Here is a 16,657-nt window from a genome sequence, read left to right as displayed (position 1 = left end):
ATATATTGAAAGGACCCCAAAGTTCATCCACCCAAACCCACTGCTAGGCAGGAACATGCAGGAGAACCACCAACCTTGGTTGTGCTGTCAGTCTTGCCCTATAAAAAGGCACTTTTAAAGGCACTTTAAACTGCAGCTGCAAGTTGGGCCATGAAGCACACCTTGCCATCCCTCCCCTTTTCCTGACTGGGAGCAGAGGAGGTGCTGCTTAGTCTCCACAAGAGCATTTCAACAGTCAGGAGGAGGCCTGAAGCCTTCAGGGTGGTTGTAAATCTTTTAAGAACATTTAATGCTATTTCTTTCTTCTTTCTGAAGCCCTTTTCCAAAGAATGATATAAACCTCTGGAAGGGACACCAAGGGTCATCCAGCACAACCCACTGCAGCCCAGGAAAATGCAGGAGACCCTTACGGAGAACAATCCTGCAACCTTGGTTCTGCAGCAAATGTTGCTCTCTTAAATGGCTCATCTCCTGAAGCTGCAAGTTCAGTCATGAAGCCAGCATGGCCGTGCACTATTCTGTACTGGAAACAAAGGACATGCTGTTTACATCCTCCCTGGGAGCATTTCAACAGTCAGGGGAAGGCCCTGACCCCTAACCCTAACCCCGAACACAAACACAAACCCAGTGGAAGTGGAGGCAAAGTGGTTGGCCACCATACAACTAACCTGGAGGTATGTTTTCCTGCTTATTCTGTGTGTGGCACTTTCTAGCTCTTAGGAATGTGCAAGCGGCCCTTATGGTGATCCTCCTGCAACCTTGGTGCTCACAGTACCGAAAGGTGGAAGCATTTAACTATTAAGTGTCACAGCCTAAAGTGAAGAAACTTTCCCATCATACAACTATTGCTCTTTCAGTTTCTTCTTTCTGAAGCACGTTCTGAAGAATCACATGATGGTGTATTTATCTATATCTGGAAGGGACCTAAAGGGCCATCCAGCCCAATACACTGCTGCAAAAGTTGTTTGTGCTGCAAATCTTGCCCTTTGAAAGGGCATTAAGGCACTTTAAACTGCAGCTAGGGTTAAGGAGTGCAGCAAATGTTGGACTCTTAAATGGCGCACCTCTACTGCAGCTGCAAGTTCAGCCATGAAGCCAACATGGCAATCCCCGTTTACTGACTGGGAGCGGAGGAAGTGCTGCTTACAGTCTCCCCCGGAGCATTTCAACAGTCAGGATTAGGCCTGGAGCCATTGGGGAGGATTCTACATCTGCTAGGAACATTTAATGCTATTTCTCTTCCTTTCCAAAGTATAATGATGGTATATAAACCTCTGGAAGGGACCCCAAGGGTCATCCAGTACAACCTGCTGCAACGCAGGAACAGTACCAGTTTAACTCCTTGCACTTTGACGTGCATTCCAACTGATAGGCTGGCAGGAGCAAACCCCCCCCCCCCCCCGCAAAGGGAAGTAATCCCATCATGCAGATTCAGACTCTCAACCTTCTAATCCGCAAATCCCAGGTTGCGTGGTTTAACGCAGAGCGAAACATGCATCCCCTTTCTGACCTTTGAACCCTAGTTAAAAACTACCTCCTTTGGCCTTCTTTACTCCAACCTGAAATTGTCCTGTTTCCTGTGCATTTGGCGAGAAATACCATTTTTTCATTAGAGAAGACATCTCCTAAACAGATTTCTCAGTGTCTGCGGCCTCAGACATGTATTGCAGGTCACTCCCAAAAAGAAAACTCTTCCTGACACAAGGGTTAGGGAAATTAGAGTTAGGGAAAAGAGACTATAATTTTTTGGAAGCCTGTTTATTATGACTCATTTCTAGTTGTGTGTGCACTGCAGTTGTGTGTTGAAGGAAAACGCAGACCGACCCTGGTGCAAGCCCAATGCTTCAGGAGACAGGGGTCCCGTCCCAACGCTCACCCTCTCAAACCCAGAAGACCTCAAGACATTTTGGCTCCTACCGTTCTCTGTATGGGTGCTCCTCCTCTTCTAGGCAGGCGCTGAAGGTGGGATGAAGGCCTTGTCTGTCATGATTAGGGAGGGATGACAGATTAGGGGGGAGAAGGCAGAGCTTTCCCTCCGTCTCCCCCTTCTGCCGAGAAGTGTGTGCAGGGAAACCCACTCACATCAGGAGTCCTCATTCCTCCCACCCATTCCCTTTCCATGCCCAAGTAGCCTTATGAACAAAACACGTGAGTGATTATGAATGCACAAAATTTGACATTAAGGAACAAAGCAAAGCCCATACATAGAAATATCAGTGGGTGATTTCTTTCAGATGAACTGAAAGAGTAGAAATATGAAACAGGCATCCATCGTTTGTATTGCTATGCAAGACAGAATAAAGTAGCTGCCAGTGAAGGAAAAGTGGTTGGCCATCATACAACTAATCTGGAGGTATGTTTTACTGCTTATTCTTTCTGTGGCACTTTCTAGCTCTTAGAAATATGCAAGTATCCCTTATGCAGATCCCCCTGCAACCTTGGTGCTCTCAGTACCGAAAGGTGGAAGCATTTAACTGTTAAGTGTCACAGCCTAAAGTGAAGAAACTTTCCCATCATACAACTAACTTAAAGGAATACTATTTTTATTCTTTCTCTACCACATTCGAAAGAATCCTATGATGCTGCATATATATCTATATCTGGAAGGGACCTCAAGGGTCATCCAGCCCAGCCCACTGCAAGGCAGGAATATGCAGGAGGAAAAAAACCAACCTTGGTTGTGCCGTCAGTCTTGCCCTATGAAAGGGCACTTTTAAGGCACTTTAAACTGCAGCTGCAAGTTGGGCCATGAAGCACACCTTGCCATCCCTCCCCTTTTCCTGACTGGGAGCGGCGGAGGTGCTGCTTACAGTCTCCCCAGGAACTTTTCAACAGTCGGGAGGAGGCCTGAAGCCTTCAGGGTGGTTGTACATCTGCTGAAAACATTTAACACTATTGGTTTCTTCTTTCTGAAGGCCTTTCCAAATAATGATGGAATATAAGCCTCTGGAAGGGACCCAAAGGGTCATCCAGTCCAACCTGCACCATCGCAGGAACATGCAAGAGTCCCTTACGGGGAACAACCCTGCAACCTTAGTTTGTGCATGTTTCCCTCTTAAATGGCACACCTCTCCTGCAGCTGCAAGTTCAGCCAGGAAGCCAACATGGCCATCCACTATTCTTGACTGGAAACAGAGGACGTGCTACTTGCATCACCCTGGGAACATTTCAACAGTCGGGGGGGGGGCCCGGATCCTGACCCCTAAACCTAACACCAACCCTAATAATGACCCAAGCCCCAACCGCTATTTACAACAGCAGACTTACAACTTCTGAGTCGTGTAAGAGGCTCCTGACAAACCAGAGCAGCTCACAGAAACTTTCAAAATGCTAGGTTGGAAGGAGCAGGGACCTAGCAACAGGAGCACACCCGGTTTCGGGGACTCAAACCGCCAACCTTCTGATTGGCAAGTCCTAGACTCTGTGCCTTGATCCACAGCGCCACCCACACCCCTATTTTCTGACCTTTGACCACTACTTAAAAACTATTTTCCATGGCCTTCTTTACTCCAACTCCCAATTGCCCAGCTTGTTGAGCATCTGGCTAGAAGTAGCATTTTCATAAGGGGAGACATCTCATAAAGAGATTTGCCCCCAGCTGCAGTCTTAGAACATGGGCAGGTGTGCATTTCATGGCATCTCAAAACAAAACTATATTCCTGACACCGGGCTTAGGGGAATTTGCGTAAGGGGATAAAGACTATAATGCTTTGGAAGCCTGTTTATTATGACTCGTTTCTACAGTTGTGTGTGCACTGCAGTTGTGTGTTGGTGAAGGAAAACGTAGACAGATCCTGGTGCAAGCCCAATGCTTCAGGAGACAGGGGTCCCATCCCAATGCTCACCCTCTGAAACCCAGGATATCCCAAGACATTTTGGCTCCTACCGTTCTCTGTATGGGTGCTCCTCCTCTTCTGGGCAGGCGCTGAAGGTGGGATGAAGGCCTTGTCTGTCATGATTAGGGAGGGAAGACAGATTAGGGGGGAGAAGGCAGAGCTTTCTCTCCGTCTCCCCCTTCTGCCAAGAAGTGTGCGCAGGGAAGACGACTCACATCAGGAATCCTCGTTTTCCCCAACCCTTTCGTTTACTGTGCATAAATAGACTTGCGCCCAAAACATATGGGTGATAATAAATCCACACAATCTGACAATAATGAACGAAGCACAGAGAATTTATCAGTGGGCATGATTTCTTTCAGATGAACTGAAAGAGTGGGAGTATAAAAGAGGCACCCATCGTTTGCACTGCATCGTTTATTCCACAAACTTCTGTTTCTTCTTTCTGAAGCAGATACCAAAGAATCCTATGAAGCTGGACCCCAAAGGTCATCCAGCCCAGCCCACTGCAAGGCAGGAATATGCAGAACCACCAACCTTGGTTGTGCTGTCATTCTTGCCCTATGAAAGGGCACTTTTAAGGCACTTTAAACTGCAGCTGCAAGTTGCGCCATGAAGCACACCTTGCCATCCCTCCCCTTTTCCTGACTGGGAGCGCAGGAGGTGCTGCTTACAGTCTCCCCAGGAGCTTTTCAACAGTCAGGAGGAGGCCTGAAGCCTTCGGGGGGGGGGATTGTACATCTGCTAAGAACATTTATACCTCCAGAAAAGGAAACAACCATGAGCCTGCTCTAAGGGAACGCTCATAAGGGTATAAAGTATTTTTTCTTTAAAACACCTCTCTTAGCATTACAAACTGCTGCAAATTTCCAAAACGCATACGTACGTGCCAGTATTTATCAATGTAAATGATTCAACTGGCTTTTGATTTTGGCCCCTGTTGCAGGGGCTCAGGCCACTTAGTCTCGTGCCATTGGGGCTCCCAGCCGAGGTGCATAGCGGGGGACAGGCTTAAATCTTTGCACACTTGATTTTTAAGGGCCGACACACACAAACACACCCCAAAACTGCATTAAGAGATTAGTAAATGAAAGGGGTACACTATCTGGAGAGACGTGAGAAAATACAATCTCCCTGACAATCGAGGTATAGAGACTGTTCTCTGGGAGGGTGTGAGGATAGGAAAAGAGACACTTCAACCAGCTGTTTGAGCAGAAATCCACCTTTGGAGAAGGCAGGCTGCGCCTCTAGAAAGGACCAGGCCTTGTGGAAGTGTGGGGACTGTGTGGTCTTGCCGATTTAGAAAGATAGCTAGGTATTTCCCACCGTTCCCTTGGCTCCTTGCGGCTAAGAAGCTTTTCCGGTGAGTAGTAGTGGACTTAGGAAGATGTAGCATTCGACATTAAGGAATAAAGCAGAGCCCATGCAGGAAACCCATCTTTTTCCACTGCTGCCTTGCCTCTTTTTCTTCTCTTTCCTTTCACTGCCACGCTGCTGGGCGAATCAGGTGTTTGGTTAAAGGAGGTCTTTGGATCTCCTCTCAAAAGATGCCCTTTACCGCTCTCGCCACTCTTCTCCCTCCCTTGTCACGCAAAACTGCCCCCTTCCTTCTCCTTCCACTTTTTGGGAGCAGGAATTCACCACAGCCCATACAGCCTGAGAAATAAGGGGGGGGCGAATTATTCCAGAAGAACTGAAAGAGGGATCAGTGTAAAACTGACACAGGATCTGCCAAGCTCAAATTAATGTGCAAGGAAGAATAAGGGAGCTCACAGGAAGCGAGGCAACTTTCTTGTGTTAGGCTGGAACCTTCTTTAAGGAACGCTATTTCTCTTTCTGAAGCCCTTTCCAAAGAATAATGATGGAATATAAACCTCTGGAAGGGACCCCAAGGGTCATCCAGTCCAACCCGCTGCAACGCAGGAGTCCCTTATGGGGAACAATCCCGCAACCTTGGTTGTGCAGCAAATGTTTCCCTCTTAAATGGCACACCTCTCTGCAGCTGCAAGTTCAGCCATGAAGCCAACATGGCCATCACTATTCTGGACTGGAAACAGAGGAAGTGCTGCTTACATCCTCCCTGGGAGCATTTCAACAGTCAGGGGGAGGCCCGGATCCTGACCCCTAAGCCTTACACCGACCCTAATAATTACCCAAACCCCAACCGCTAGACTTACAACAGCAGACTTACAACTTCTGACCATTGTCAAAGGTAAAGGGACCCGTGACCATTAGGTCCAGTCGTGGCGCACATCTCACTTTATTGGCTGGCGCACAGCTTCCGGGTCATGGGGCCAGCATGACTAAGCCGCTTCTGGTGAACCAGAGCAGTGCATGGAAACGCCATTTACCTTCCCGCCGGAGCGGTACCTATTTTTCTTCTTGCACTTTAACGTGCTTTCAAACTGCTAGGTTGGCAGGAGCAGGGACCGAGCAACGGGAGCTCACCCCATGGCGGGGATTCGAACCACTGACCTTCTGATTGGCAAGTCCTAGGCTCTGTGGTTTAACCCACAGCGCCACCCGTGTCCCTTCTTTCTGACCTTTGACCCCTAGTTAAAAACTACTTTCCGTGACCTTCTTTACTCCAACCCCAAATTGTCCAGGTTGTTGTGCACCTGTCTAGAAGTACCAAACATCTCATAAAGAGATTCTTCTGCACCTGCGGCCTCAGGTGTGCATTGCAGTCCCAAAAACAGAACTGTCTTCCTGACCCCGGGGTTAGGGGAATTAGGGCATTTAGGGTTCTTCTTTGTGTGGCACTTTGCACCTCTTAGAAATATGCAGGCGTCCCTTATGGAGATCCCCCTGCAACCTTGGTGCTCACAGTACCAAAAGGTGGTAGCACTTAACTGTTAGGTGTCACAGTCTAAAGTGAGGCAACTTTGCCATCGTAAAGGTAAAAGGACCCCCGACCATTAGGTCCAGTCGTGACCGACTCTGGGGTTGCGCTACGCATCTCGCTTTACTGGCCTTGAGAACCGCCATTAACCTTCCTGCCAGAGCATTTGTCTACTTGAACTTTGACGTGCTCTCAAACTGCTAGGTTAGAAGGAGCAAAGAGCCAGCACCGGGAGCTCACCCCATGGCGGGGATTTGAACCGCTGACCTTCTGTTCGGCAAGTCCTAGGCTCTGTGGTTTAACCCACAGTGCAACCTGGGTCCCACAACTTTGAGGAATGCTATTTCTGTTTCTTCTTTCTGAAGCACATTCCAAAGAATCATATGATACTGCATATATATCTGTATCTGGAAGGGACCCCAAGGGTCATCCAGTCTAACCTGCAGCATCACAGAAACATGCAGGAGTCCCTTACAGGGAACAATCCCGCAACCTTGGTTGTGCAGCAAATGTTGTTCTCTTAAGTGACACACGTCTCCTGAAGCTGCAAGTGCAGACATGAAGCCAACATGGCCATCACTATTCTTGACTGGAAACAGAGGAAGTGCTGCTTACATCCTCCCTGGGAGCATTTCAACAGTCAGGGGGAGGCCCTGATCCTGACCCCTAAGCCTAACCCCAAGTCTAGCCCTAACCCTGACCCTAATAATGACCCAACCCCCAACCGCTAGACTTACAACAGCAGACTTACAACTTCTGACCTTTGTCAAAGGTAAAGGAAAAGGAACCCCTGACCATTAGGTCCAGTCGTGGCCGACTCTGGGGTTGCAGTGCACATCTCACTTTAATGCCGGCACACAGCTTCCGGGTCATGGGGCCAGCATGACTAAGCCGCTTCTGGCGAACCAGAGCAGCGCACAGAAACAGCATTGACCTTCCTGCCGGAGCAGTACCCATTTATCTCCTTGCACTTTGACGTGCTTTCAAGTTGCTAGGTTGGCTGGAGCAGGGACCCTGCAAAGGGAGCTCACCCCAGCGCGCAGATTCTGATCGGCAAGACCGAAGCTCTGTGGTTTAACCCACGGCACCACCTGCTTTCTGACCTTTGACCCCTAGCTAAAAACTAGACTTTCCGTGGCCTTCTTTACTCCAACCCCAAATTGTCCAGGTTCTTGCGCACCTGTCTAGAGGTACCAAACATCTCATAAAGAGATTTCTCTGCACCTGCGGCCTCAGGTGTGCATTGCAGGGCATTCCCAAAAGAAAACTGACTTTGTGACCCTGGGGCTAGGAGAATTATGGAATTTAGGGTATTAGGACTATACCTTTTTGGAAGCCTGTTTATTCTGACTCGTTTCTACACTTGTGTATGCACTGCACACTGGTGTTGGTGAAGAAAACCCTCACCCAGAAGATCCCTGGACAATTTGGCTCCTACCGTTCTCTGTATGGGTGCTGCTCCTCTTCCGGGCAGGCGCTGAAGGTGGGACCTTGTCCGCCATGATTAGGTAGGGAAGACAGATTGGGGGGAGAAGGTAGAGCGCTCCCTCTATCTCCCCCTTCTGCCCTGAAGCGTGCGCAGGGAAGCCCACTCAGTTCAGGAATCCTCGTTCTCCCCCTCCCTTTCCTTTTCCATGCCTAAGTAGGCTTATGCACGAAACATATGGGTGATAATAGATCCACAAAATCAGACATTAAGGAACACAGCAAACCTGTGGGCCTGATTTCTTTCAGATGAACTGAAAGATTAGGAGTATAAAACAGGCACCCATGGTTTGTATTGCTATGCAAGACAGAATAAAGTAGCAGGCTGGGAAGGGGAAGCTGTTTGCCATCATACAACTAACCGGGAGGTATGTTTTTCTGGTTCTTTTTTGTGCGGCACTTTGCAGCTCTTAGGAATATGCAGGCGTCCCTTATGGAGATCCCCCTGCAACCTTGGTGCTCACAGTACCAAAAGGTGGAAGCATTTAACTGTTAGGTGTCACGGCCTAAAGTGAGGCACCTTTGCCATCATGCAACTAACTTAAAGGAATGTTACTTCTGTTTCTTCTTTCTGAAGCACATTCCAAAGAATCCTATGATGCTGCATATATATCTATATCTGGAAGGGACCTCAAGGGTCATCCAGCCCAGCCCACTGCAAGGCAGGAATATGCAGAACCACCAACCTTGGTTGTGCTGTCAGTCTTGCCCTATGAAAGGGCACTTTTAAGGCACTTTAAACTGCAGCTGCAAGTTGCGCCATGAAGCACACCTTGCCATCCCTCCCCTTTTCCTGACTGGGAGCGGAGGAGGACTGCTTACAGTCTCCCCAGGAGCTTTTCAAGAGTCAGGAGGAGGCCTGAAGCCTTTGGGGTGATTGTACGTCTGCTGAGAACATTTATACCTCCAGAAAAAGGAAACCACCCTGAGCCTGCTCTAAGGGAACGCTCATGAGGGTATAAAGTGCTTTTCTTTAGAGCACCTCTCTTGACATTGCAAGCTGATGCAAGTGTCTAAAACTGGTGTCCAGTTGCTGTTTTGTAATTATTAACTATTCGGACTTTATTAATCTGAATTACTCAAACGGCTTCTAGTGCTGGCCACTACAGCGGGGGCTGATCCCCATTTCTTCTGCTGATGTTCAATTCTGAGTATCTGCTCAAAAAGTCAAACAGAAAGCAATGGAGGGTGGCCCTTCAGGCTGAGGTCTTCTAGACCCAAACTGGGTTTAGGGATGCTCCATTAGACCAATCAGCCAGCTCACTGCCTCTCTAATTCACTGGGCTTCCTTGCAAATAAATTATCTTTTTTAATTTATGCCTCTTCCAAAACATTTATCTTAAGATTTAACGTGCAAGTGTACCACTTTGGGATGCTAATTAATCTCCGCTTGGATTATGTGAATAAATCAATAGGTGAAAGAATCAGTGCCTTGAGTAATTACCTGGTTAAAGCAATGGTTCATCAGAAGAAATTAAGTTTCAAAAACACATTGCTTTGTCACCTTTCAATAGAACAGGAAAAAGAACAGGAAAAAGGAGACAAGCCTCACCAAAATGGGTGAAGCCAGGAGGTGCTAGCCTACCACAATCAAATAAATAAAATTATTTTACTGTATTTTTACTGTACTGTACTGTGGTGGTTAGGGTGGATGAGGCCAAGCCCCACTTCGATAGGTGTAATATATCAGGAGTGGGGTTGTTTAAAAATGTTCCGATATGTTATATGTTAATATGTCTTTCTGGTTTTTTCCCTTTTACCTTCATGACTTTTCCTCCACCTCCTCTTCTCCCTTCATCACGCGAAGTTCCCTCCTCCTACTTGCCAGAACAGGAATTCAGCAGAGCAGACCTAAGAAATATCAATAATGTCAATCACACTTTTAAGGCAATTTAAACTGTAGCTGCAAGTTGCGCCATGAAGCACACCTTGCTATCCCCTTTTCCTGACTGGGAGTGGAGATGCTGCTTACAGTCTCCCCAGGAGCTTTTCAACAGTCAAGGGGAGGCCAGCAGCCTTCGGGGTGGTTGTAAATCTCCTAGGAACATTTAATGCTATTTCTCTTTCCTCTTTCTGAAGCCCTTACCAAATAATAATGATGGTATATAAACCTCGGGAAGGGACCCCAAGGGTCATCCAGCCCAACCCGCTGCAACACAGGAAAATGCAAGAGTCCCTTACGGAGAACAATCCCACAACCTTGGTTGTGCAGCAAATGTTGCGCTCTTAAATGGCACACCTCTACTGCAGCCAGGAAGCCAGCATGGCCATCCACTATTCTTGACTGGAAACAGAGGAAGTGCTGCTTACATCCTCCCTGGGAGCATCTCAACAGTCAGGGGGAGGCCCTGACCCTGACCCCCAAGCCTAACCCCAACCCTAACAATGACCCAAACCTTAACGCCTACACTTACAACAGCAGACTTACAACATCTGACCTTTGTCAAAAGCAAAAGGGCACCTGACCATTAGGTCCAGTCGTGTACCAACTCTGGGGCTGAGGTGCGCATCTCGCTTTGTTGGCAGGAGCCAGCGTACAACGGGTCATGTAAGAGGCTTCTGGCGAACCAGAGCAACGCACATAAACACTTTCAAAATGCTAGGTTGGCAGGAGCAGGGACCGAGCAACGGCAGTTCACCTTGTCGTGGGGATTTGAACCACCATCTGATTGGCAAGTCCTAGGCTCTGTGGTTTAACCCACAGTGCCACCTGCGTCCCTTTTTTCTGACTTTTGACCCCTAGTTTAACAATTAGACTTTCAGTGGCCTTCATTACTCCAACCCCAAATTGTCCAGGTTGTTTTACATCAGGCTAGAAGTACCATTTTCATTAGGGAAAACATCTCAAAGAGATTTCTCTGCACCAGCAGCCTCAGGTGTGCATTGCAGGGCAGTCGCAAAACAAAACTACCTTCCAGACCCAAGGGTTAGGGGAATTAGGGTTAGGGGATAAAGACTTTCATTTTTTTTAGAAGCCTGTTTATTCTGCCATTGGTGTTGGTGAAGGAAACCACAGGCCAATCATGGTGAAAACGCACTGCTTCAGGAGACAGGGGTCCCGTCCCAACGCTCAACCCCTCAAACCCAGAGGATCCCAAGACAATTTGGCTCCTACCGTTGTCTGTATGGGTGCTGCTCCTCTTCCGGGCAGGCGCTGGAGGTGGGATGAAGGCCTTGTCTGTTGTGATTACGGAGGGAAGACAGATTAGGGGGGAGAAGGCAGAGCTTTCTCTCCGTCTCCCCCTTCTGCCCACTCACTTCAGGAATCCTCGTTTTCCCCCTCCCTTTCGTTTTCCATGCCTAACTAGGCTTATGCCCGAAATATATTGGTGATAATAAATCCACAAAATCTGAAAGAACTGAACTGAAAGAGTAGGAGTATGAAAGAGGCACCCATCGTTTGTACTGCATCATTTACTCCACAAACTTCTGTTTCTTCTTTTGGAATCACATTCCAAAGAATCATATGTTGAATATATATCTGTATCTGGAAGGGACCTCAAGGGTCATCCAGCCCAACCTACGGGAAGGTGGGAATATACAGGAGAAAAAACACCAACCTTGGTTGTGCTGTCAGTCTTGCCCTATGAAAGGGCACTTTTAAGGCACTTTAAACTGCAGCTGCAAGTTGCGCCATGAAGCACACCTTGCCATCCCTCCCCTTTTCCTGACTGGGAGCAGAGGAGGTGCTGCTTACAGTCTCCCCAGGAGCATTTCAACAGTCAGGAAGAGGCCTGAAGCCTTCGGGGTGATTGTGCATCTGCTGAGAACATTTAAACCTCCAGAAAAGGAAAAAACAATGAACCTGCTCTAAGGGAACGCTCATAAGTGTATAAAGTGTTTTTTCTTTAAAACACCTCTCTTAACATTACAAACTGCTGCAAATTTCCAAAACGCATACATACGTGCCAGTATTTCTCGATGTAAATGATTCAACTGGCTTTCGATTTTGGCCCCTGTTGCAGGGGCTCAGCCCACTAAGTCTTGTGCCGTTGATGCTCCCAGCCTAGGTACATAGCGGGGGACATTCTTAAATCTTTGCACACTTGATTTTTAATGACTGACACAAACAAACCCCAAAACTGCATTAAGAGATTACTAAATGCTAGGGTTTCAATATCTGGAGAGACCGTGGGAAAATGCAATCTCCCTGATCATTGAGGAATAGAGACTGTTTTCTGGGAGGGTGTGAGGAGAGGAAAAGGAGCTGTTTGGATTTTGTCTCAAAATCTCCCCATATCCCCTCTGGCCACTCTTCTCCCTCTCTTTGTCCCGCAAAGCCGCCCCCTTCCTTCTCCTCCCCCTTTTTCGGAGCAGGAATTCAGCACGCCACAGAGACCTGAGAAATAACAGAGGGGCAGATTTTTTACAGAACTGAAAGAGGGGTCTGTGTACAAACAGGCAGAGGATATGACCAAGCTCAAACTAATGTGATGTAATGTGCAATTATTCAATAAGGGAGCTCATAGGAAGTGAGGCGACTTTCCCATCATACAACTAACTTTAAGGAACGCTATTTCTCTTTCTTCTTTCTGAAGCCCTTTCCAAAGAATAATGATGGAATATAAACCTCTGGAAGGGACCCCAAGGGTCATCCAGTCCAACCCGCTGCAACGCAGGAAAATGCAGGAGTCCCTTAGGGGGAACAATCTTGAAACCTTGGTTGCACAGCAAATATTGCCCTCTTAAATGGCACTTCAGTTTGCTTAGGTATAGTCTAGGGATCCACACCTCTCCTACATCCTCCCTGGGAGCATTTCAACTGTCAAGGGGAGGCCCTAACCCCTAACCCCGACTCTAATAACGACCCCAACACCTACACTTACAACAGCAGACTTACAACGTCTGCCCTTTGTCAAAGGCAAAAGGACCCCTGACCATTAGGTCCAGTCATTACCAACTCTGGGACTGCAGCGCTCATCTCGCTTTATTGGTAGAGGGAGCTGGCGTACAGCTTCCAGGTCATGTGGCCAGCATGACTAAGCCGCTTCTGGCGAACCAGAGCAGCGCACGGAAATGGCGTTTACCATCCCGCCGAAGCGCTACCCATTTATATACTTCCACTTTGGCGTGCTTTCAAGCTGCCAGGTTGGCAGGAGCAGGGATCAACCAAGAGGAGCTCACCCCGTTGCGCAGATTCGAAACGCCGACTTTCTGATCGCAAAGTTCTAGGCTCTGTGGTTTAACACACAGCGCCAACCGCGTCCCGTAACTTAAAAGAATGCTATTTCTATTAATTCTTTCTGAAGTACATTCCAAACTATCATATGATACTGCATATATATCTATATCTGGAAAGGACCCCAAGGGTCATCCAGCCAAACCCACTGAAAGGTAAGAATCTGCAGGAGAAACAACCAAACTTGGTTGTGCCGTCAGTCTTGCCCTATGAAAGGGCACTTTTAAGGCACTTTAAACTGCAGCTGCAAGTTGCGCCATGAAGCACAGCTTGCCATCCCTCCCCTTTTGCTGACTGGGAGCAGAGGAGGTGCTGCTTACAGTCTGCCCAGGAGCATTTCAACAGTCAGGAGGAGGCCTGAAGCCTTCGGGGGGGATTGTACATCTGCTAAGAACATTTATGCCTCCAGAAAAGGAAACAACCATGAACCTGCTCTAAGGGAACGCTCATAAGTGTATAAAGTGTTTTTTCTTTAAAACACCTCTTAGCATTACAAACTGCTGCAAATTTCCAAAACGCATACGTACGTGCCAGTATTTATCAATGTAAATGATTCAATTGGTTTTTGGTTTTGGCCCGTTGCAGGGGCTCAGCCCACTTAGTCTTGTGCCATTGGGGCTCCCTGCCTAGGTGCACAGCGGGGGACAGTCTTAAATCTTTGCACCATTTATTTTTAAGGGCTGACACACACAAACACACCCCAAAACTGTATTAAGAGATTACTAAATGCTAGGGTTTCATTTTTTTGAGCGACCGTGAGAAAATACAATCTCCCTGGCCATTGAGGAATAGAGACTGTTCTCTGGGAGGGTGTGAGGAGAGGAAAAGAGAAACTTCAACCAGCTGCTTGAGCTGAAATCCACCTCTAGAATGGACCAGGCCTTGTGGAAGTGTGGGGACTGTGCGGTCTTACCAATTTAGAGAGATAGCTAGGTATTTCCCACCGTTCCCTTTACTCCTTGCTGCTAAGAAGCTTTTCCAGTGGACGGAAGTGGACTTAGGCAGATGTAGCATTCGACATAAAGGAATAAAGCAAAGCCCATGCAGGCAACCCATCTTTTTCCACTGCTGCCTTGCCTCTTTTTCTTCTCTTTCTTTCGCTGCCAAGCTGCTGGGCGAATCAGGTGTTTGGTTAAAGGTGGTGTTTGGGACTAGTCTCAAATGATCCCCTTTCCACCTCTCACCCCACAAGGAAGCAACAAGAGAGCCCCTCTTCTCCCTCCCTCTGTATGGTGAAACTTCCTCCTTCCTCCTCCCCCTTTTTGGGAGCAAGAATTCAGCACAGCCCATAGAAACCTGGGAAATAACAGGGGGGCGGATTTTTTCCAGAAGATCTGAAAGAGGAGTTTGTGTAAAAAGAGGCACAGGATCTGCCAAGCTCCAATTAATGTGTAGGGAAGAATAAGGGAGCTCACAGGAAGAGAGACGACTTTCCTGGGTTAGGCTGCAACTAACTTTAAGGAATGCTATTTCTTTTTCTTCTTTCTGAAGCCCTTTCCAAAGAATAATGATGGAATATAAACCTCTGGAAGGGACCTCAGGGGTCATCCAGTCTAACCCACTGCATCGCAGGAACATGCAGGACTCCCTTACGGGGAACAATCCCGCAACCTTGGTTGTGCAGCAAATGTTGCGCTCTTAAATGGCACTTTGAAGGCTGCTTAATTATAGCTCAGGGATCCCCACCTCTCCTGCAGCTGCAAGTTCAGCCATGAAGCCAACATGGCCATCCAATATTCTGCACTGTAAACAGAGGAGGTGCTGCTTACATCCTCCCTGGGAGCATTTCAACAGTCAGCGGGAGGCCCTTACCCCTAACCCCAGCCCTAATAATGACCCAAAACCCAACCGCTAGACTTACAACAGCAGACTTACAACTTCTGACCTTTGTCAAAGATAAAGAGACCCCTGACCATTAGGTGCAGTCACGGCCAACTCTGGGGTTGTGGTGCTCATCTCGCGTTATTGGTAGAGGAAGCTGGCGTACAGCTTCCGGGTCATGGAGCCAGCATGACTAAGCCGCTTCTGGCGAACCAGAGCAGCGCACGGAAACGCCATTGACCTCCCCGTCGGAGTGGTACCTATTAATCTACTTGCACTTTGACGTGCTCTTGTACTGCTAAGTTGGCAGGAGCAAGGACCCTGCAAAGGGAGCTCAGCCCGTCGCACGTATTCAAACCACTGACCATCTGATCGGCAAGTCCTAGACTCTGCCATCCCCTTTTGCTGACTGGGAGCGGAGGAGGTGCTGCTTACAGTCTCCCCAGGAGCTTTTCAACAGTCAGGAGGAGGCCTGAAGCCTTCAGGGTGATTGTACATCTGCTGAGAACATTTCTACCTCCAGAAAAGGAAACAACCATGAGCCTGCTCTAAGGGAACGCTCATGAGAGTATAAAGTGTTTTTTCTTTAAAACACCTCTCTTAGCATTACAAACTGCTGCAAATTTCCAAAACGCATACATCCGTGTCAGTATTTGTCAATGTAAATAATTCGACAGGCTTTTGATTTTGGCCCCTGTTGCAGTGGCTCAGCCCAATTAGTCTCCTGCCATTGGGCCTCCCAGCCTATATGCATAGCAGATGAGTCTTAAACCTTTGCACTGTTGATTTTTAAGGGCTGACACACACAAACACCCCGACCCAAACTGCATTAAGAGAATACTAAATGCAAAGGTTTCCATTTTTTGAGACCGTGGGAAAGTGCAATCTCCCTGACCATCGAAGAATAGAGACTGTTCTCTGGGAGGTTGCCAGGGTTACGGGTGTGAGGAGAGGAAAAGAGACTTTTCAACCAGCTGTTTGACCTGAAATCCACCTTTGAAGAAGGTAGGCAGCACCTCTGGAAAGGACCAGGCCTTGTGGAAATGCAAGGACTGCACGGTTTTACCGATTTAGAGATATAGCTAGGTATTTCCCACCGTTCCCTTGGCTCCCTGCTGCTAAGAAGCTTTTCCGGTGGATGGAGGTGGACCTAGGCAGATGAACCTGCCTTTTGCAACTCCATGGAGATGTCTGGGAGCTGCCTTACCTCTTTTTCTTCTCTTTCCTTTGGCTGCCACACTGCTGGTTGAATCAGGTGTTTGGTTAAAGGAGCTGTATGGATCTTGTGCCCAAAGATCCCCTTTACCCCTCTCGCCCCACAAGACAGCAGCAGGAGTACCCTGGCACTGGCACCTGGTCTCAGAAGATTCCCTCTTCTCCCTCCCTCCGTCAGGCGAAGCTTCCCCTTCTCCTTCCCCTTTTTGGGAGCAGGAATTCAGCACGCCCCATACAGCCTGAGAAATGGGGGGGGGGGGCCGAATTATTCCAGAAGAA

The 16,657-nt window shown here is 48.0% G+C and overlaps 1 protein-coding gene and 1 long non-coding RNA gene across 31 annotated transcripts in view; one reads left to right on the top strand and one right to left on the bottom strand.

The window, feature by feature from the left end:
• Positions 1 to 16,657, bottom strand: part of LOC309334312 (uncharacterized protein) — a 73,941-nt gene that overhangs the window by 662 nt on the left and 56,622 nt on the right. The window contains exons 2-6 of one of the 30 annotated variants that reach the window (XR_014153017.1): positions 16,328 to 16,435; positions 14,256 to 14,638; positions 11,153 to 11,341; positions 7,119 to 8,028; positions 1,268 to 1,307 (exon numbers count right to left, since the gene is read on the bottom strand). Coding sequence is in view for 1 of the 30 variants with exons in the window: in XM_081848561.1 (XP_081704687.1) it covers positions 1,918 to 1,975; positions 3,887 to 3,949; positions 11,279 to 11,341; positions 16,328 to 16,405 (262 nt within the window). In the remaining 29 variants the exon portion in view is untranslated. The other 29 variants (XR_014153016.1, XR_014153023.1, XR_014153018.1 and 26 more) reach the window with 29 other exon arrangements.
• LOC309334315 lies at positions 6,642 to 8,446 on the top strand. The gene is made up of 2 exons (XR_014153035.1): positions 6,642 to 6,758; positions 7,480 to 8,446. It is a non-coding gene; the product is annotated as an uncharacterized lncRNA (long non-coding RNA).

Source organism: Podarcis erhardii (assembly GCF_964252035.2).
Source record: "Podarcis erhardii genome assembly, chromosome: Z".
Taxonomy (NCBI): domain Eukaryota; kingdom Metazoa; phylum Chordata; class Lepidosauria; order Squamata; family Lacertidae; genus Podarcis; species Podarcis erhardii.
Note: the sequence above shows the minus strand (reverse complement) of the source record. Positions and strands in the feature narration are given on the sequence as shown.